General features: G+C 42.0%; 1 protein-coding gene across 2 annotated transcripts; it reads left to right on the top strand.

Moving 5' to 3' along the window:
- The first annotated feature begins 308 nt into the window (after positions 1-308).
- On the top strand, positions 309-9,268 carry PTP4A1 (protein tyrosine phosphatase 4A1). Of its 2 annotated transcripts, none has more exons than XM_037056319.1 (6): positions 309-576; positions 4,106-4,649; positions 5,746-5,838; positions 6,167-6,297; positions 7,489-7,563; positions 7,888-9,268. In XM_037056319.1, exons 2-6 carry the CDS (start codon positions 4,545-4,547, stop codon positions 8,003-8,005), a joined length of 522 nt encoding a protein of 173 aa, XP_036912214.1. In that variant the 5' UTR covers positions 309-576; positions 4,106-4,544; the 3' UTR covers positions 8,006-9,268. The 2 variants fall into 2 exon arrangements, with proteins under 2 accessions (XP_036912214.1, XP_036912215.1); XM_037056320.1 differs by having other exon boundaries at positions 316-576; positions 4,109-4,649.
- The last annotated feature ends 11,573 nt before the right edge of the window (positions 9,269-20,841 follow it).

The raw sequence follows: 20,841 nt of genomic DNA, 5'->3' as shown, positions 1-20,841 counted from the left end.
GTTTGAGGCAAACTTCCAGCCTCCCATGTGACGTGTGCACTCCTCAATAGTTCTAATAAAAAGTACGACTCGAAGCGCTATCCCTTTCCCACCCCAGACTGAGTCCACCCACGCCTCCTAGGTCCTTTCTCCCCCTCCCCCGCACAGGAGCGCCCCGCCATTCATCAACCGGTTCACACCGGCGGCAGCCGCCGCGCAGTGACGTCTGCCGGAGGCGGACTTCCGCCCCCGCTCTTAAGAGCTTGGCGGGGGCCCCCGGCCGTGATTGGTGGCCGGGGCTTCGCTCGTTGCGCCGGCTATAAAAAGGAGTGTGTGTGACGCAAAAGCGCCCCGGCGTGCGTATTGGCTCCGTCGACTGCGGGCCGGCTCGGCTACGCTCTCTTCTCGGAGCCGTTCACTGCATGGTAAAGTCTGGTACCGCCGTCGCTGTCTGCAAAGACCTCGCCGCGCCGCCACGACCACCGCTGCCCCCTGCCCTGCAGCCGCCGCCACCTCTGCCATCTGTGTCGCTGCCGCCGCCGCCTCGGGACCGGCTGTATGATTAGGCCACAATCTTCAATGAGTAAACATATTCCTGTGAGTATCCGTCGTACCGCCGCCTCGCGGGCCGGGACTCCATGACCGCCCCCCTCCCATCTCCGCCGTCGCCTTTGTTCAGTGCCTGGCGTCCGCTCCACGGCGCCCCGGCCCGCAGTTTCGGTGGGTCTCTGGCGGGAGGGGGCCACGTTGCTGTCCTGTAGCCGGCCGGCGGCGGCTAACTGCGGGGAAGCGGACGCTGGGGAACCTAACAACCGGCTGGCAGTTGGCCTCGGAGGCACCGGCGACCTCGCCCCTGTGGAGCCCGGGGCGGTGGGGTTGGTAGCGCCAAGCCAGCGCGGCGGGCGGGCGGGCGGGGGCGGTAAATGCCGCCGCAGAGGGCCGGGCGGGGCGGCACAAAAGCCGCTTTGTGACTGCCGCCCCCACCCTTGGCGCGTCTGGTCTGAGCCGGACGAGCTCCACGGCATCCCGAGGCCCCCTTTGTTTGGCCGAAAGAGAGCGGCCCGCCCGGGGAGCTGGAGACGTGGCCCGGGGTGGGGCGAGGGCTGCGCGTGTCACTGCGGAGTCGGATACTGGCTGGGCGCGGCGGCGGCGTGGTCGCCACCAGAGCCGGCCGGCGTGGGGTAGGCGGGGCTGCTAACAGTCTCAGCCGGGAGCTCTTGGGGGGCTAGCGCGGTACAGGAGCCGTGTGAAGCCACCTTTGTGCTCCACGGTTGGGACCCGCGCCTCAAACAAAATGGCCTCGGCGTCCGCGCCTGACTGAAGGCGCGGTGCGAACCCGTGATTGCGGCGTGGAGAGGGGGCGCCACGGGCGGGCCCCGTGTGCGCGGTGTGAGCCGAGCGGAGACTGTCGGGGGGCTGTCCACGAGCTGCAGCCCTGGCGGGGGCTAGAGCAAGACTGTTAGGTGAGAACGCCGACTCCCTGCCCCGCCCTGCTTTCTCAGTCGCCACCTGGTAATTCGAGCTCTTCCAGATTTAACACCCCTCTTCGGGCTGTGGATAAAGGGAACAAGTTGAGTCTTGTCCTTTTCTTGGGACAAGTCAGTCGAGAAATGGCCTTGGAAACATCCAGGGCTACTGTTGCACGGAAGCGAAGGAGTCCCCGGCCGGGCACCAGCACGCACTTTCCCTGCCAATCTTGGAATGGCCCTGGATGGCGCCTTTTAATCGGGGACTGTTCCTGAACTCCTTGGTGTAATGTATTATTGCCTCCTGTGGCAACAGTAGCCAACCAGAGCCGGAATTCTAAGGTTTGTCTTTCTGTCCGTGGAAGCCTCTTCCATTCCAAAAGTATTAAGTTGTTATTTGCGCTGTAATTGTCGAGCTGCTTGGGATCCAGATTCTGAGGCAATGCTTCCTGTTACTCTTTTTATATGAATTTTGTTTAATGGCAATAAGCTGAAAACCAGAAAGCTAGATCATCCTCGAGTGCAGGCATTATTTCATACCTGGCTTTTTTTCTAGATGCATTACCTAAAACATAAGTAAATGTGGGACAAAGTCTGCAACGAAGTATTTACGAAGTGGTTATACAGATTGTCTCTTTGCAACCTGACAAGCTAACAGACAGGAATTGTTCTTTTCCGCCATTTGTTTTTGTGATTATATGCTACTCATAAATGAGAGGGAGAAATTCCCTGGTATTTCCGAACTGCCTGTTTTATAGACTGAAAGAGGCGATAGGTATCAGTAGTCACTGCTGCTTAGGTGGAAGTCCCTCCCATCCGCTGGGTGGCTCCACTCAGTAAAAAGAATCAACTCACTAAGTGGATTATTTTTATATTGCTTTCTCTGCTTTCTGATTAAACTGCTTACACGAGGGGTTGCTCAACTGCAACAAATTTTAGCTGTTACTTATGGATATAATGGAATGAAATACAGTCTCATTCATAAATTAGCTTACAGTTGTAAAAAGATAGTACTTGGAAATCGGAACACTAAGAAGAGTCGTTGGTCTTAATACTTAACAAAAAGTCATTGCCCTTTACAAATACTTAAATTTAGGATATGTCATCATCAGAAAGGTGCAAGAAGACATTTATATTCAAACGAAGTAATATTTAGGATTTGAGGTGAGATTATACTTGAAATTATTTCCAGGTTACTGCAGTCTATTTTCTATAAGAGCAAAATCCTTAATGATAATTTAGTCCCTAGTTTTTTAACTCAACTTGCAAGTAGGTGAAGTAACAACCTCCAAGGGCTCGTTTGAACAAACTTGGAATAATAAAACTTATCTTTCAGAAGGACCTTTCGTTCTACTGTTTGACAGAAAAATGAACTGGGTCTGACTTGCTATATTTTTCTGTGATCTGCTAGGTTTTCGTGTGGATTATTCTTCAAAATTTAGGAAAGTTCTAGAAACTATAACATGGGACTCTTAAGGTGTAAAGTGAAAATAGTAGCAGACCTTTGGAATTTAATTTTAAGACCTAAATGCTTGCATTTAAGTATAGAAAATTAATGGGAAAATGTTGCAAAATTTTATTTTATTTGGTAGTTTACCTGTAAGAATGTATATAAACTGGGGCAGTGATTGGCACTTGGTGCTCTTGTTAACCTATTATTAATAATCCTTTCTTCATTTCTAAGTAAACAGAATTTTGAACTGCTTGGAAGAAGACTTAAATTGACATTTATGCTTTTTGAGTAGAAATTGTGAAATTAACCTGTGAATATTCATTTAATGTTTTATATTGACATAAAACTGACAGGATTTTTTAAGGGAAACTTGGGTAAAATGTAAATGAATTCGTTGATCTTAGTAGTTATCCTACTTTTGAGACCTATGAAAGAAGTGCAAAGTAATTTTTACCACCCACCACTTCTCCTTATTATACCCTTTGAATTAGATTTGGTTCTAGGCTGGATAAGTTGAGATTTTGGCTTTAAAATAAGGAATGCTATTGAAACAATGAATATCATTTGTAGTTATGAGTGGGAAATATTTTTTGTTTTAATTTATAAGCATACAATACTTTAAAAGTTCATTAACTTCCACGTTAAGAATCAAATGAGGTAGTATATATGGAATCATTTTGAAAACCAGTTTTTCCTCAAAGAATAGTAGAATACTGGTTAAGCCTTGAGAAAAGTAAATAAATTACAGGAAGACTAACAGCTTCAAAGTTTTCATGAAGTTTGTAATATGGGTTACTATTTGAAAAATCAATATAGGAAATTGTATGTATATTTTATAACAATGTTAAACCAACCATTAAAAGAAGTTGCTAATAGAAGTATATAAATAAGGGATATTTATTGATCAAATGTAACAGTATTCTTTAAGAGTTCTCTGTATTAGATCAGTAATTTACCATTTAAAGTAATTAATTTGTGAATGCTTAATTTATGCCTACTGATTAAATTGTAATTATCCTTGTATTTTGTAGTTCTAATAAAAGTGGAAAAGGTAGCTTGGACCCAAATTTAAAAAAGATAGTTGTATACTTAATACTTTAATCCACTCAGCCACACCAACCAGGGCTGTATACTTAATACTTTAAATAGCATAACCTGTTCCTTTTGAATTGGAAAACAACTTTTTCTCTCTTTTTCTTTTCAACAGCAGTTCTGTGGTGTTCTTGGTCACACATTTATGGAGTTTCTGAAGGGCAGTGGAGATTACTGCCAGGCACAGCACGACCTCTATGCAGACAAGTGAACTGTAAAAATTCATTACTGCTCCGCCAAGAAGCCCCCATAAGAGTGGTTAACCTGGACACAGAGTGTTGAATTGAAATCTGCAGAGCATTTTACAGGATTTCTGACGTGGATGGGGTAAACCTCAGTGCACTTCCTTTCTATTGCCTCAGTATTACTGGATTGAAGAATTGCTGCTTCTTGTTAGGAGGTTCATTTCATTTCCCATTACTTCCAACTTCATACTCAAAGCACTGAGAATTTCAAGTGGAGTATATTGAAGTAGACTGTTTCTTTGCACCATTTCTGTATTCAATTTTTAAATTCTTTCATAACCGCATTGAGTGTTTTTTAACTAAATTAACATGGCTCGAATGAATCGCCCAGCTCCTGTGGAAGTCACATACAAGAACATGAGATTTCTTATTACACACAATCCAACCAATGCGACCTTAAACAAATTTATAGAGGTAAGGTTTGATACTTTTTAATTGCTTAAACTGGTTGCAGTTTAATAGTGGGGCTTTTTGTCTAACAAAATACTTTGGGAAGTTATGAGATACACGCCTAGTTATAATTTCCAAAAATGTAATGTCAGTGTCTTCCTTAGGTTGTAAAGGTAATTTACTTTTCACATTTCAACAAGGACATGTACTCGACTTACTTAGTTTAGGTTTTACGTTAACATCTTGTTTTTGTCTCAGAAGTTTGCTTAATTTAAATTTGTGCTTGGATAAAAAGTAAATTTGTATGAGGACAGTATAATAGTACGGTTCTTGCTTATGTGAAATTTATAGGACTAAGGCTGATATGTTCACCTGTCAGCTTACCAAATTGGATATTATAAGCCACAGTTAGTTTATGTCTTGGACCCCATTTGATGCCTACAATCCAATTTTCAGTTACTAATTCTACTTCTCCCTGGTGGTTACTAGATAGCCAAAACTGTCTCACTGCCTACCTGTTTTGACTATAAGGAAGGACTGTAATGCTGAAAAGTTTATTTGGATGTATATATACTTAAGTTTATATATGTGTGTAGATGCTCAGAAACAATTAGGTCTTCCAGATCACAGAAATACTTGTGATAACAATCTATATATTTTTAAAAGGCAGAAGAGTTAAGATTTTAGTAATAATGCATTATGAATCTTAAAGCCTATAATTTTAATGTGGGGTTTTAGTATACTTTTAAGGCTCTAAATTACACATTGTACTGCAAATGAGCAAAGTTTAAACACAAGTCAAGTTATGAGTGATTCCTTTGGTTCTGATTACCTTTATCTCTGAGTTGCTTCTAAGCCTGTTTTGTTATTTCCCCAACTATCCAACTATCCATGACTATAAACAACTTAGGTCTATGAAATGAACGGCAGTGGGGATTTTATAATACTCCCTTTTCCGTTTATGCTATTCTAGTATTGTCACTTAAACAAGATTTCACTTCCCTGTTAGTTAATGATTTTAACTGTCAATACCTGTGGGAGAGATGATCAAAATGATAAATGGTGACAATGGTGATATGTTATGAAGACTTTGAGTATTTTGTAATATATGTTTTTCCAGGAACTTAAGAAGTATGGTGTTACCACAATAGTTAGAGTATGTGAAGCAACTTATGACACTACTCTTGTGGAGAAAGAAGGCATCCATGTTCTTGTAAGTATTTAACAATTTCTATGTGTTTATGATACTGCACTGCATATACTACAAAAGTATTCACATAAACCATAGGCTTTTAAAAGGTTAATTTTTTAAGTTTTGTTAAAATTTGAATATCTGGATTTCAAAGTAAAAGTGAAAGCTAAGCAGGGATTTGAAGTAACAAGATTTTTAATAAAGATTAAGCATTTGCATTTCATTGATAATTGGGTATTATAAAACGCATGTTTAAATATATCGATGCATTTGAAAACATTTGAGTGTTGGAAATTTTCGAATTATCAGTGTATTTATATTAATCTAAAATGCTTAACTATTCTTTTAGGATTGGCCTTTTGATGATGGTGCACCACCATCCAACCAGATTGTTGATGACTGGTTAGGTCTTGTAAAAATTAAGTTTCGTGAAGAACCTGGTTGTTGTATTGCTGTTCATTGTGTTGCAGGCCTTGGGAGGTGAGTGATTTTTTTTTTAATTGGTTTTAGGATGGGGGAAGGAGGGAGAGAGACATCAATTTGTTGTTCCACTTACGCATTCATTGGTTGATTCTTGTATGTGCCCTGCTTGGGAATTGAACCCTCAACCTTGGTGCATTAGGTCAACACTAACCAACTGAGCTACGTGGCCAGGGCAGTTAGAGAATTTCTTAAATCCAGTTGATGATACTGGTCTTTATTTCAGTAAAAACTTGATACTTGCTCCAGTAAAAACTAAGATATCGCTTCATGAATCAATTTGCTTTGTTATATTACTTAACTATATTTAACAGTAGGTGATTATAACAGAATAATGTATTTTCCAATATAGCTGGGACTAACAATGCTATAGTTAGAATTTACACTTGGCTCTGTGGGCAAAATTATTTGTACTACTGTGTGTGTTAGGTTATATTCATGATACTGGAGTCATTGTCCAAGCTTTATTGGGGAAAAAGAATTGTCTTTAAGGTAGTTTGCATGTGGTGTAGTTTGCATGGACCCTATTTTTGATAGGGTCCGTGATCCTGGAGATTCTGATTCAATAGGACCTCATTACCCAGAATGCCAAAATATGCATGTCCAGGTTTGTAAATCACTTACCACCACACTGTCCCTTGACTGCCCACCAAAAAGTCCTGGTCTCCTGGTAAAGAGTAAAATGAAAATGACCCCAGGGAATTTGTAGTGCAATTGTGTCAGTTTTATTGATAATAAGACAATGAAAGCAAATTTCCAGAAGATCTTTAGGAAATACGTTTATGACATTTAAAAACAAATTTTTTTTGAAGTGGGAAATAGTTTTCACTGCTTAGAATTTCAGGGGAAAAATTGTCTGTAATTATCAAAATGTACCATCTCCCCTCGATATTTTCACAATTCCCTTCCAGTAATACAAATTTTAACTTGTAGACTTAACAATAGTTAAGGGCATAGTTCATTTTTGGTTCCAGATAAAACCTGGGTTCGATACAAAAATACTAGTACCTGAAAGTATTTACTATACATAGTACTTATAGGAAGTGTAGTGAAGAGTATGTATTGAGAAATACATATTGAGAATATCATTTAGAATATTCTAAATACATATTTAGAATATTGAGTTTTCCAGGGTTTGGTCTTGTTTGTTTGTTTGTTTTTAATTTAATGCTTTATCAAAATTCTTACCAGAGCTCCGGTGCTTGTTGCCCTGGCATTAATTGAAGGTGGAATGAAATATGAAGACGCAGTACAATTCATAAGACAGTAAGCATTTAATGACTTTTTTCTTCATTGAATGTCAGTGAGTTTAATTGTATTACTATGAAAGCAATTTTTTTCCCCAATAACCAATCTGACCATTCATTTTTAAGATGATGTTAAAACCATGGGCAGGGGGGACTTTCCTCTTGTTTGAATTCCATACATTACATGTATGTCTGTCCATGTTTCTGCATTAAGACACACAGTGTCATAATCAAAAGATAAATTGCCACTAGAGAGGTTATAATTGCCTATAGCACAGTGAACTGTTGTTATAGAGGGATTATGCCTCGATTACTTACATCTTTTGTTTTTTTTTCATTCCAGAAAGCGGCGTGGAGCTTTTAACAGCAAGCAGCTTTTGTATTTGGAGAAGTATCGTCCTAAAATGCGGCTGCGCTTTAAAGACTCCAATGGTCATAGAAACAACTGTTGCATTCAGTAGAACGGGTGCCTGATGTCATTGCTTTGGAAGTGGAACTTGAGATAGGACTTAATTTGTCATACATATTAGCCAATATATTGGCTTGGTAAATAAATCTAATGAAGCTTCCATAGGAGTACTGAAAAGCAGCTCTACCAGGCCACAAGCTTGACAGAATTACCACCTCTATGTTTGGGTTTCAATCAGCCTATTGTTACACTTAACGAAAGATTCTTACCCTTCAGCTTTAAAATGTGCTTATCATTTGTATCAATTGACTTTTTCTGAAATCATGCAGTATTGAGTTATATCTTTAAATTTATTCCCATACCAGAATTGTATCAATATATAAGAGATTTAGAAAGATTAGGTGCCAAAATGTCCAGCACAGTACTTGTATATTTTTAGTATCATACAGAACTAAAATCCCAGGAACTATGAACACTCTGGACCTTATGTGTTTAATCCCCTCGGTCATTTCAAACAAAGTAGGGCCTATATGGTTATTTGCCTGCTCACTTTATGTTTACATCTCCCACATTCACGCAAGTACACATCAGGTTTGCTCAACTTCTTGATTTTTATACCAAGTCTTAGTGATTATTTAATGTCTTTTTATATCATTTTGTGCTGTTACGGAAAGCCTCCACCTTGAAAATCTACATTGTACAGAAGCACATGTCTTTAATGTCTCCAGACAAAAGCCTTACAGTTAATTTAATGTTTGCACTTGGGGTGCAACTTATAGGGAGGGCCTGAGAAAAGAATGGGAGGGGGGCTATTAAGTATTTTTAGTAAAATGTTGCCTTTGTCTTGTGTGGAACATGTAGAATAATGCTCTTTAGTAAATATTTTTTTAAAGGTAAAGGTAGAGATGCTTTGTTGTAGCCGAAACAATTCTTAATCATAAAAATTCTGAAATTATATTTGTTTTCATACCTTCTGTTTACCAACTTTTGTTTGATGAGTGCTTTTTTTTTCCTTCCCACCCTCTCTTGCAAAAAAAAAAAGGGTTTCTGCTAATGAGTTGAGCAGACATCTAATATTTTATATGCCTTTTGAGCTGTGTAACTTAATATTTGGATACTTGATAATTTGTTTTATTATGTAATTGATAAAATGGTGATGTGTATTAATGTTAGTTCAACCATATATTTATACTGTCTGGGAATGTGTGGTTATAGTTCTGTGGGAGAAATAATTTGTCAGTGTTCACCAGCTTGTAAAAAGTCTAGTGCGAGAGCTTAAACATCTAAATAAATAATGAAATGCAAAAAAAAAAAATAATAATAATAATTACATGCCCTGTCCAGAAACATCACATATGTGTTCAGGATAATGTCAACAAATATGAATATTTTAAAAATTTCACAAAATATAAGTTATCTAAAAGAGTACCTGCCACATAAGTACTTAATACTTAATACTTAATAAATAGTATTTTTCTTTCAAATTGACTCTAAAATTTTTTTCAGTCACAGAAACTCATCTGAGATGTGCACTTATTTTTTTTCCTCAGTCAGAATCTCAATGTTAGGTTTGTAGCTGAGTCTCGTACTAAAAAAATCTGACAGTCATGTGGCCATATCTGAAACACACATAAATTAGGAAAAACTGTTTATATATATACATATATATATTTAATATTTTACTTATTTGTTTATTTTATTTTTATTTTTATTTTTTAAAATATTTATTCATTTATCTTTAGAGAGGAAGGGAAGGAGAGAGGGAGAGAAATATCAATGTACGGTTGCCCCTCATGAATCCCCTGCTGGGAACTGGCCTGCAACCCAGGCATGTGCCCTGACTGGGAATTGAACCGCGATCGTGTGGTTCGCAGGCCCGTGCTCAATCCAGGAAAAACTGTTTATATTAAAAATAGAGTTTTTATTCCCTAATAGAAGCCTGGCATCCATAAAGGCCATTCTTCGAAGTTAATAAAATGACTGCTGTTATTTAAAATGTCCACCATTAAAATGTTCCCCTTCTGACACCTAAATCTGTAATGTCTTGGACACTGTTAGCCGCATAGCTGGAGTCTCCAGGGAGTGGCAGAACTGTAGGGACACTGGGTGCGGACTGCTGTGCCAGCAGGGACAGCAGCTGTGGCACTCAGGTCCCAGGGATAATAATTGTAGCAAAAACAACAATACTTAGCATTTACTGGGCGTTTGTTTACAACTTTTACATACTACAACAAGCTTCTCAGCTACATGTCTCCTGTTTCGTGCATAAGGAAAATACACTTTAAGGGGGCTAAGTAACCTGCCCCAAATTAGGGAGCATCCAGGCCCAGGCTGTCACAGCACCACCCTGTGGCCTCCCCGGGAGAGAGTCCAGAGGGGAGGTTAGGTGGTCCTGGGGCAGAAGAGGCTGCTGGAGAGAGCTGTAGTGGACACGGGACCCTGGCTTCCTAAAGTCGCCTTTAAAACTAAAGTGCATGAACACAGATAGACTTCTAATTACTGGATATTATCAGGAAGAGAAAGGAATCACAAGCACAGTTGGATTGCTTATGATACCTCTGAGATAAAATCAACTTTCCCAAGAGTGGATTACTGCTGTGGGTACATACACATGCTGAGACATACACACACAGGCACACGCACCTCAGACACTTATACACCTGTAGCAAGAAACCTGCCTGGACAAGCCCAGACAAGTCAGAAGGACACAGTCCCTTTGCTCAGCCACTAAGATAAAGAAGGGTGAGCAACTAAGTAACTAAGAAGTAAGAACAAAAGAACATTGGATGACCCTATCAGCAGCCCTGCTTTCTTGCTTCTGTAAACCTGCTTCTGCCACGTAGGCTTAGTAAAATCGCTTCCGCATGCCACACTATATAAACAAGCCCCTGCCTGAGCTCGGGGCCCAGAATTTGGAGACTGTCTCCTCTGGGTCCGTGCAAGTAAATAAAGTACCATTCCATACACCCAAAAGTGGCTGAGTTGTTTTCTGTAACACATTCAGCAACACATATGTACATACTGACTATCCAGGTACTTAACATCTGGATTTCCAGAGGACAAAAAACTCCCATGCCTATAAATAAAAGAGGAATCTTATTAAAGGTTCTCTCAGAATCTTTGCTTTTTATTTTATTTTATTTTTTTAAAATATTTTATTTATTTATTTTTAGAGAGGAAGAGAAGGAGAGAAGGAGAAAAATACCAATGTATGGTTGCCTCTCGTGAGTCCCCTGCCAGGAACTGGCCTGCAACCCAGGCATGTGCCCTGACTGGGAATCAAACCTTGATCGTGTGGTTCGCAGCCCGTGCTCAATCCACTGAGCTACACCAGCCAGGGCAGAATCTTTGCTTTTTAAAAAATTCCCCTATATAATTCTAAGCATCTGGCCTAGGAACACTTCCCTTCAGCCTTGGTGTTTGTGTGAACACTTTTAGTTGCTAGTTGAAAATGTCTGGTTTTCACCGACAGTCCAGCTTATCATCTGACACTTTCAGAGGATGAAGGGTGTGGGCACTTCCGCCTGGGTCGGCCAGGTGTGGGGTGGGCCTGATGCCATAGATGGGGCCGGTAGAAACTAACGTCTCTCATGATAGAACCCCTCTAAGCCAAAAGGACTTCATCAGTTTTCCAAATTACAGATTAATAAAAATAAATCATTTAAGGAATAAGAGAAACTTGATCTTATATTTCAAGAAAGGAGCTGTGAGAAAGGTCAGAAAATAGAGGAGTAGACAAAAAAGGGCAAAATGTTGAAAGAAGCTTATTTGGCCCACCTAAGTATCTTAACTAGAACCATTCAATTAAAATATACTCCCATCAGAGAGAGCAGAAAGGGGCTAAAGACTATTTATTTCATCAGAGTTACAGCTAAATCGATGACTCAAAAGAGCAAAACATCATGAAAAAACTCTGTTTTTGTACTATTTTGTTAGTGCATGAGTTGTAAGGATTTATACTCCAACACGTGATGTCAAAAGCAATCTGAATATCTGCCCTGCATATGTGTAAGAAGTAACAAAAACCTATTTAAAGTGAAGTAGGGAGGCCAGGAGGGGGAGCTCTCACACCCCACATAGATAGCAAAACACAGCCGGGAAGCTGGTAACAGCTCTTCCCAACTTCCCTTTCCTCGCTGTGAAAAGCCATCCTCATTTTTGTTTTAGCGACTTGCACGTGGCTTGCTGTGGTTGTTACCTGGACTGCATTGAAATTCCTTCTTGTACCCGAATAGCACCCCCCCCCCTTTTTTTTTTTGCTGGAGAAATACCTGGCTGACTTTTTGTTTACAGTCAACATATGTAAAAGTGCACTTGTGAAGATAATCTTCTTAACCAAAAATGGAGGAAGGTATGAGTCCAAGAACCAATTGTTCTTTAATTCCAGCTCAATTGGAAAAATCCAGTTCAACTGGAAAAAGTGGAAAAATCCAGCCAATCTTGATAATTGCTTATTTGTCTCGTGTTCAACTTTGTCCCAGAACTGGCATGCATAAATATCTCTGACCTCTGGAAAAATATAAATACTCATGGAAAAGAGCCATTTAAGTTCATCTCCAAGCCACGGCTAATACCTCCACCTAGCAGAATTTCACAAGACACCTTATAAATGCTAGCCACTAATTAGGGAATGCCTAATGTGATTAGAGACTTTCCACACATTTCTTTAAATCCTTGCCACAAAGAGATGAGAGCACAGGGAGGAATCTGAGGCTGAGTTCATGGCCCAACACCAAGTGGGAGAACTAGTTTGAAATCAACACTCCTCATTCCATTCAAGCCCCTTGTAATCTCGTCATTTTAAATATGACAAAATGTTTATCTAAGTAATAAACAGCACCTAGAGCCCCTAAGGTTTTCTGAAGTGGGTCTCTTTTCAGAACAAAAAAACCCCAGGCACCTGGGAAAGAAAAGCGTCCCAAAACAACCTCAAGGGCTTGGTGATTATTGAAATAGCAAGATGTTTCAGTTAAAAAAAAAAAGCTAACGCTGCCAAGAAGAGTCAGATTTTCTCCAAAGTTTCAAGGTGAAGACAAATGAAGCTCTCAGCAGCATCACAGATAATGAAAATCATCAACAATTTCCTGCCTCACTGTCTCTTGCTAATTCTTTTGTCATGCAGATCGCCCTAATTTGATTGCAGGATTTTCCCCTCCTGTTGTTGTCAAGAACTGTAAACACAGTGGGGTGTAATAAAGTGGCAGCGTTCTGGAGCTCTTATTGTCATTATTATTCTCACAACTCTCACTTCGAAGGCAGAGCTCCCCGTCCTTCCCACACATGGCGTGCCTGTCGCAGTCCCCACCCTGTCACCTCTAACTCAGCAGCCTCTCCAAGCTGCCCTGGAAGAAGGGACCTGGCACGCAGAGGACACCTGGGAAATGCATTCAAGTCTCTTTTGAGAACGATGTTTCTCTGGGAATGAGCCGCATTGGCTAGGTGGTGTCAAACACACCCTTCCGGGCATTTGTTTTATTGGTCAAGTATGCTTGATTTCACAATAGTCTTCCATAACTGCCACGTTCCCCCACCCCATCTTTTTATTTTAAAAGGATAATGTCAGAATTTGCTGAATGGTCCTTGTGCTAAGGAAAGTAAGTGCCTGAGAACCAGTCTGGTGGCCCCAAGAGATAGGTGACCGGCATTGATGTAAGAAACGTTCAAACCTGTAGAGGATTCTTATGAGTTTATTTGATCCAAACTGATGACAATTATCAGGAAGCAAATCTCAACGGATTGAGAAAGTGCTCCGGATAATGGCTGTTTCACCGCTTATTTCATATGTTACAATCACAGGAGGAGACGCAAGGGGGCGCTATACATGCACTGTATTGGTGGCAGTTTAGGGAGGTGGGAGAAAGCAAAGCGAGGAACTCTGGGCCCGGGGGAAAAAGTAAAACATGGACACACACTTGCTTTACACTGGAGGGCACAGGATAGTCAACAGTCAACGATTAATGTGGTAACAGCGAGGGGCTCTGTGGTCTCCTGCCCTGGTGGGAGACTGCGCCCTCAGGGGTCTGGAAAAAGGAAATGGCCCTGACATTCCAAAGGTATGAAGGCCTGTCTTTGTAGCTACACAAGGACAGTGGACAGGCTCAGTTAAAGACAAGACTGACCTTTGTCAAGAAAGATACCAGCCTAGGACATAAAGACCCGCCATGACTTGCTTTTAGTTAAAAAGTTTTAATTCCGGACCATTCTCTGTGGTTACTTTGGTCTCCGAGTCTGTAAGGCCCGTCACGCAGGCCTCCCTGAGCTCGTTGGGGTCCGTGTGTAGCACCCGTTTTCTCCCCACCTGCTTTTGAGCCGGCGGTGAGCTCAGTCCTAAGTCAACTAAATGTATCATATAAGTTACTAAGCCTGTACTTACTTAATTCCCTCCTATCTAATGCAGCTTCTAATACCACAAGGGTGGTTGTGAGTATAAAGCGAGATAATGTCTTTACAGTGCTTAGTATAATGCCTGTTACTTTGTATGAGTTTAGGACATGGTTGGTCGAGAAGTACACGTGTCTCTATAAAAGACTGAGAAACACTGGCAAAATGAAGAAGGATGTCTTGTCGCCAAAGCTAAGAATTTTATGGCTGGGGAAGTTTGCAAACACAGGTTTAAACAAAGTGAAGCAGATTCCTTTACTAAAGACTTCCCTAAACTTGTATCATGCTAATGTGTGCTGAGAGCCAATACTAGAGAAAGTTGCAATGAAAAAAGAAAAGGAGGTTCACAGATGCCAGTTTCAGCTGAGACACCCAAATACTAAACCAACACTCAGAAAAACTGCCATGCTGAGGATTTCCAGGGTGGCCAGGTGAATTTCCACCTCAATTTGAAAGAAACGACACCAAAGACAAACAGAACAAGCCTATGAGAAAGTGATAAAGCCGATTTAGAGAAAAAGTGTTCTAGGGCAAATAACCTAAATTTAAGTTGTCACCTAGTCACCTGAATCCACCCCCTTCTAACAGGGCGCAGCCAAGAGGGGGGCCCCAAAAAGGGATTTGGAATGGGGTGCAGAACTCACTGTGTCCAGGAAATATTAGAAAGACATATAAGATGTCCTCGCCCCTCCCCCGCCAGAGGTGTCCAAAGGGACAGATGGAGCAGGACCATTGAGAGCTGTTTTGTACAGCAGAGGCTTTGCAGCTGACCTCTGGCATGGTCACTTAACATATCTATAACCTTTAACTGGCTTCATAGGTATGTTAAATAGCTGTGGCCACACTCTGGGGGGGGGGGGGAATGGAAGGGACTTCCACCTAAGATGTAACTGGGGGCAGGTCCCCTGAGTTACAGCGCCTGCCTTGGAGCTTGGACAGGACTGGCTCCACGACATGGGGCCACACCTGCCCAGACCCACAATGGCAGCCCAGTAAACTCGAAATAATACAGGAATGCTGGCAAGTGTAGCCGATTGTAGGAGGAGTCGGAAACGGGGCTGCAAAGGACTAGCACAGGGATTTAAACCCAGACACAGCAGCCATTGGAGGAGTACCACGCGGCTTTGCCAGGGTGGGGACCCCCACAGCTGGGGGTAGAGAGAACCACCATGCGCTTTAGTAGAGAATCGCCACTCGCTTCTGGCAGAGTGGGGACCCTACCCTCTCTGCAGCTCTGGTGGAGAGAGGAGCCACGTGGTTTTGGCCAGAGTGCAGACCCCTGCAGCTTTGGGGTGCTCCCTTTGGCCGTGTGGTCTGGGAAGCAGGAGAGACTTTGCCTGGAAAAAGGGTGAAAGGACTCTTGCCAGTGGACCGTGAGAAGGTGGCACATGGCTTTGGAGTAATTAGGGATCCTGCCTGGACGGCCACCCACTGGACAGTGCCAGCAACCTGAAACAGGGACATGTGCTCTTTTCCTGAGTTATGGTACCCTGAATTAGGGCAGGGGGAGAAGGGAGCACTGTGTGCATCTGTGGTTATCCTAAAGGACTTTGATATTTTAATGGGGACATTGGGTCACTACTTTAAGTCTGTATAGCTTTAAATAAACCTTTCCTTTCCTTTTCACAAATCCCTGGCATTGAGTGACGTCTTTCCTCTGGGGGCGGACAGATGAGCCCAGTAGGTGGTCTGGATGGTATTAGTTTACCATCCTTGGATGGGGTCCCTGTTGTTCTGTAACAGTTTTTGGCATCCCTGGGTGGGCCAAATATTGCTCCCCCTTTGGACCTCTGTTCTGTAACGCCCTGACCCAGGGCTTTGGGAAAACAGCTGATGCAGGCTGTGTGACAGGGAAGCCAGACTGAAGGGGGACAGGTTCTGCCTGCCCCCCGCGCCCCCGACACTCGGCTCACTGTTGTCAGTGAGGAAGCCAGCCGTCCAGACCTACTGGTGATGCTGCTGTGAGGATTAAATAAGATGCAGTCTTTTCAGAACAGCGAACTATCAGACTTTGTTATGTTGAATGTGAGCTGAGAACCACTTATCAACAGAGGTGAAGACAAGGTCATGTGGACCGAGCACGATAACTTTGCAATGTCAGATTTCCTTCCTCAGGTACAGGCACCGCACCAGAGCGGAGCCCACAAAGCCTCTCATTGTTATCATTATCATGTTCATTGTCGACTGTCATCAACCCGTACTCACCAATGTAACAGAAGGATGTGTCTATCATTTTACTTTTTGTCCAGTCCCAGAGATTTCTCCCTTTGCTTTCTCCCACCTCCCTAATCTACCACCAATGAATTTCATGTAACACACTTATGTCTCCTCTTTGGACTGTAATGTATAAAGTAAGGTGCAAAACTCCCATTTTTCCAGAGCTTTTTCTCAATCTGTTGAGATCATGCTTCCTGACAATTGTCACCAGTTTGGCTCAAATAAACTCATAAATGTTCTTAAAAGTTTGGATGTTCCTTATGTTGAGAGTCAGGATTTACTCCAAAAACTATTAAAATAATGGAACAGGGCCTGGCTACTTCAAGGACAGCCCGTGGACCAAAGCATTATGCAAGGACTTGCTAGAAAGGTATCTGCACTTGAGGCAGGAGATGGTCAGGAAGGAAGGAACTCCCGAGGTGCCCCAGGGCTAAGATGAAGGACATCGATACAGGACACAGACCCTGTTCTGGAAAAGCACTGAATCCTGGTGAATCATGAATGCACCTGCGTAGAAGATGCTACATGACTTCTGCTTCATTATAACAGCATCATTAATAAATTAACATTGTGTGACCCCCCTTCTCTGGTGGCCAATCAAGGAAGATCACGGGAGACCACATGCACAGTAGCTCTAAAGTAATATAACTACTCGTACATGAGCAACAAAAGCCCCCTGAAACTAGCCAGGAAATATCCGCCCTGTAAGAGTAGAATCCCTCCAGCCCCTGAGGTCAATCTCTGCTCAGAGTTGGCCTGCCTCCACGTTCTGTGGAGTGCACTACTACTTAATAAGTCTGCTCTCTCTCTCTCTGCTATAAAGTCTCTGTGTGTTCAGTTCAATTCTTTGTCTGCAATCATCTAGAACCTGGTTACCTGTGTCCACCTGTGACAGACCTACTGAAACAATCTATATTTTAACATGACAACACGCAGTTCTGGGTCCACTGAACGTAACTTGACAATGGGTTGACTCCTCCTGACCTCAGCACATACAGTATTTTTTTCTTGTTTAGTTTTATAGTGTCTGCAGAAGCCAAAAACAGACAAAGTGGTACCTGGTTTTTATGATACTGTAATGGCGGATACATGTCACACTCTTGTATATATGTTGAGGCCCATGTAACGTATAACACAAAAGTGAACCCTAATGTAAACTAAAGACTTTGTTAATAATAATGTCTTAACATTGTCTCATCCATTGCAACAAATACACTGCACTAATGCCAGATGGTAGTACTAGGAGAAACAGGGGTGGTGAGAGAGTATACGGGAACTCTCTCTACTTTTTTGTCCCCTTTTTGATAAACCTAAAGCTGTTCCAGAAAAACTCCTTTCTTATTTTTTAAATTGTACTGAATAAATTAAGCAGAGTTGGAGATAGGGAGAAAGATGGGAAAGAATTCTCAGGGAGGAAGATGCTGATATGATATAAGGTAATAATAGAGTTGGAGGCTTAAATACCAGCTTGATTTAGGAACCCATCACTGGGCTTCTTCCCCTTCTTTAATATTTATGAAGGAAGAAGTATTTTCTTTCTTATCAAAGAAAGACAATCATCTGAGCCCAATATATGTATTTTGTAGTTATAGTCAAAAAGAGTAAAGATCAAAGTTTATTTCATAATTCTGTTATAGTATTAAGCATAAGCAGTGATAGCAAGTAAATAACTGTACAAGGTCATTGCCAACTGTTAGCTCATGGAACTCGCCAAGGACGCCAACAGAGCACAGCCCCCCCCCCCCCCCCCCCAAGAACCATGCAGTGAAAGAGCCAGGGCATTGGCTTGCTGAGAGTCAGGAGGTGCTATCTTGGAGGCCATCTGAAACGCCTACCCAAGGGAGGGCTCGGGATGTTTTATGCATCTTTACAATCCTGGGAGGCAGGAAAGGGGGCATCAGAATCGTGGTGGTGGTGGGGTGGGGTCTTTTTACTTGCTCCACAAATTCTGAAATGAAGCATTTTTGTGAGCATTGTCTTCCTATGTTGACTGATGTCATGCTATCTCTAATTTGATCTTTGTGTATAACAACCGTTAACATTTAGGTACTTGGATTCATCCACCTAATTTTATTTTTACCCAGATTATGATACTATTGCTTTCCAAATGGTCTGATGTGCTATGTGCCAGTGCACTAATTCTTCCTGGTGGAAGGAGTGCAGAGAAACCCAGCATGGTGACAGGTTGGCCAAGAACTTTACCCGCTGCAAATGGCATTGAATTTAGCCCAGAGAAACGGACCTCATTTCTTCAGAGGTTACAATAGAGGCACAGTTCTTTATCTCTAGGAATGCCTCTCAAACTAGGAATTGTTACAAACTCTGCCAAAATAACAAAAGGGGACTTGATTCTAAAGATTTTGCTCTGCTCCATTAGCTCTCCTTGGTGCAGCTTAATTTCTGACGAGTATAATGTATTGTCAGATGCCACGCTTTGGGAAACGCTGTTATCTTTCTTCCCTTCAGAGAGAAAGGCTGCGTCACAGGATCGCTGAGTTGCTGTTTATCTAACGAGAGTGTGACATGTGCTCGGACGTGAAGCATGTCCCTAAGTGTCCTCACAGGTGCTAACACGTGTGAGTAGAGCTTGAGACGTCCCTGCAGTTAGAGACAGCCCACTGCTTCTCCTCCGGTCACCGCAGGTGACTGCTTCAACATCCTGCGCTGACTATCCGGCATCATTCCCCAGCATCCCCCCACCACTGAAAGATTTTCTGAGAAGCTGCTGCACACTGCACTGCTGTGGGTGTCCCACACTTCGGGAGATTTTTGCCACGCCCACTTCTTGGTTAGAAAGGGACTGGGAGAGGAGGAAGAGCAGACTCTGTGTCTAAACTGTCCAGGTCTGGCCTCTCCATTTGCCAGCTTCTCTCACGAGCAACCTCAGAACAGATGGGGAGATCCTTCTCAACTCCTTGGAATTATCATACATTTTGAAAATAAAACCTACTATTCCTACTGCCTAATCTAAATATACCACTTTCATCAAGTCTAGAGATCTGTTCCATCTTGTATCTCCAGTTTCCAGACTCTCAGAAGAGAGGATGTAAAGGGCAGTGCCAAGCTAATTCCTTTGGACTCCTTTATTCCTTGATGATACAACTGCTTTTCTTTCACAGAAAAAATGAATTAAAAACCAAAAGTAAGTATTTCTTTATGTTAAATCTAGAATATTATAGGAACTGCTAGTCTTCCAATGGGTTGTGAGTAGAGGAGCACAGATTAACCCTAAAAGTAAGAGTGTGGTAATAAATTTTTTTTCTTTCCAATGCACATAATGCTTCTTTTTTCCTAACTGGCACCAAGAATTTGCGTCTACACTTAAGCTCTCTAACATCCATCTTATAATTTTCTGAAGTGGTAATTAAAAAATTATTAAGGCATTTATTTTTGTTTCCTTCAGTAAGAATGATCATATGGCAGAACCCATTAGGTGATTGGAAAAAGCCCTATGAATCCACTGGAAATATAATTATAGGAGTGAGAATATCAGTCTTAGATAAAGGAAGAATCAATTTGGCATAAAGTCACCATTTTCAAATGCCATTACTTAATAAGTAGAAAATATTTATATGATTTTGGGATCCTTTAGTCAATAGCCACAGACAAAACACCGAGAAACTAAGCAATAAGGAAATGACCTTAAAACTAGCTCAAGGGTGGCTCTTCTTATGCCTTCGAAATAGTAGAATAGGAACAGGCACGTGGGATAATCGCCTGGGTCAAATGTCTTCCAGAATGATACAGGTCATGGCAATGTTTTTTTCTTTTGGTACCTGGATATTTTGATGGCCCAAGGAAACATTTTGAAAGAGGTCTTGTATTAGTTTTTGATTGCTGTGTAACAGATGACCACAACAAATTTAGTGCCATAAACCAACACAAATCTGTTATCTTCCAGTTCCCATGGATTAGGAGTCTGGGCACAGCCAACCCTAGTCTCCTGCTCCAGGTCCCATAAGCCTACAATCAAGGTGTTGGCTGGGATGCATCCTCATCGGGAGCTCAGTGTCCTCCTCCACGGTTAAACAGGTGGCAGGTAGAATTCAGTTTCTGACAGGTATAGGACTGAGGCCCTCAGCTCCCGCAGTCTGCCCATTTCCCCAGGCTGTTCACAGCATGGCTGTTTGCTACGTCAAGGCCAGCAGAGCTTCTTACTTTTTAAGAGATCACCTGATAAAGTCAGGCCCATTTGCAACATGCCTTCACTTTGCCATGGACTGTAACATAAGCACAGCAGCGACAGCCTGTCACATGCACAGGTTCCATTTATGGCAAAGAAAGAGGATT

This window comes from Sturnira hondurensis, unplaced genomic scaffold, assembly GCF_014824575.4.
Source record: "Sturnira hondurensis isolate 20B ecotype Veracruz unplaced genomic scaffold, ASM1482457v3 Scaffold0008908, whole genome shotgun sequence".
Classification (NCBI taxonomy): Eukaryota; Metazoa; Chordata; class Mammalia; order Chiroptera; family Phyllostomidae; genus Sturnira; species Sturnira hondurensis.
Note: the sequence above shows the minus strand (reverse complement) of the source record. Positions and strands in the feature narration are given on the sequence as shown.

What these genes read in the sequence shown, in the direction of transcription:
- PTP4A1 (XM_037056319.1), top strand. Translation starts at nt 4,545, where the DNA reads ATGGCTCGAATGAATCGCCCAGCTCCTGTGGAAGTCACATACAAGAAC. An exon ending in AAGAAGGCATCCATGTTCTT is followed by an intron (nt 5,839 to 6,166) that starts GTAAGTATTTAA and finishes CTATTCTTTTAG; the next exon opens with GATTGGCCTTTTGATGATGG. An exon ending in GCAGTACAATTCATAAGACA is followed by an intron (nt 7,564 to 7,887) that starts GTAAGCATTTAA and finishes TTTTCATTCCAG; the next exon opens with AAAGCGGCGTGGAGCTTTTA.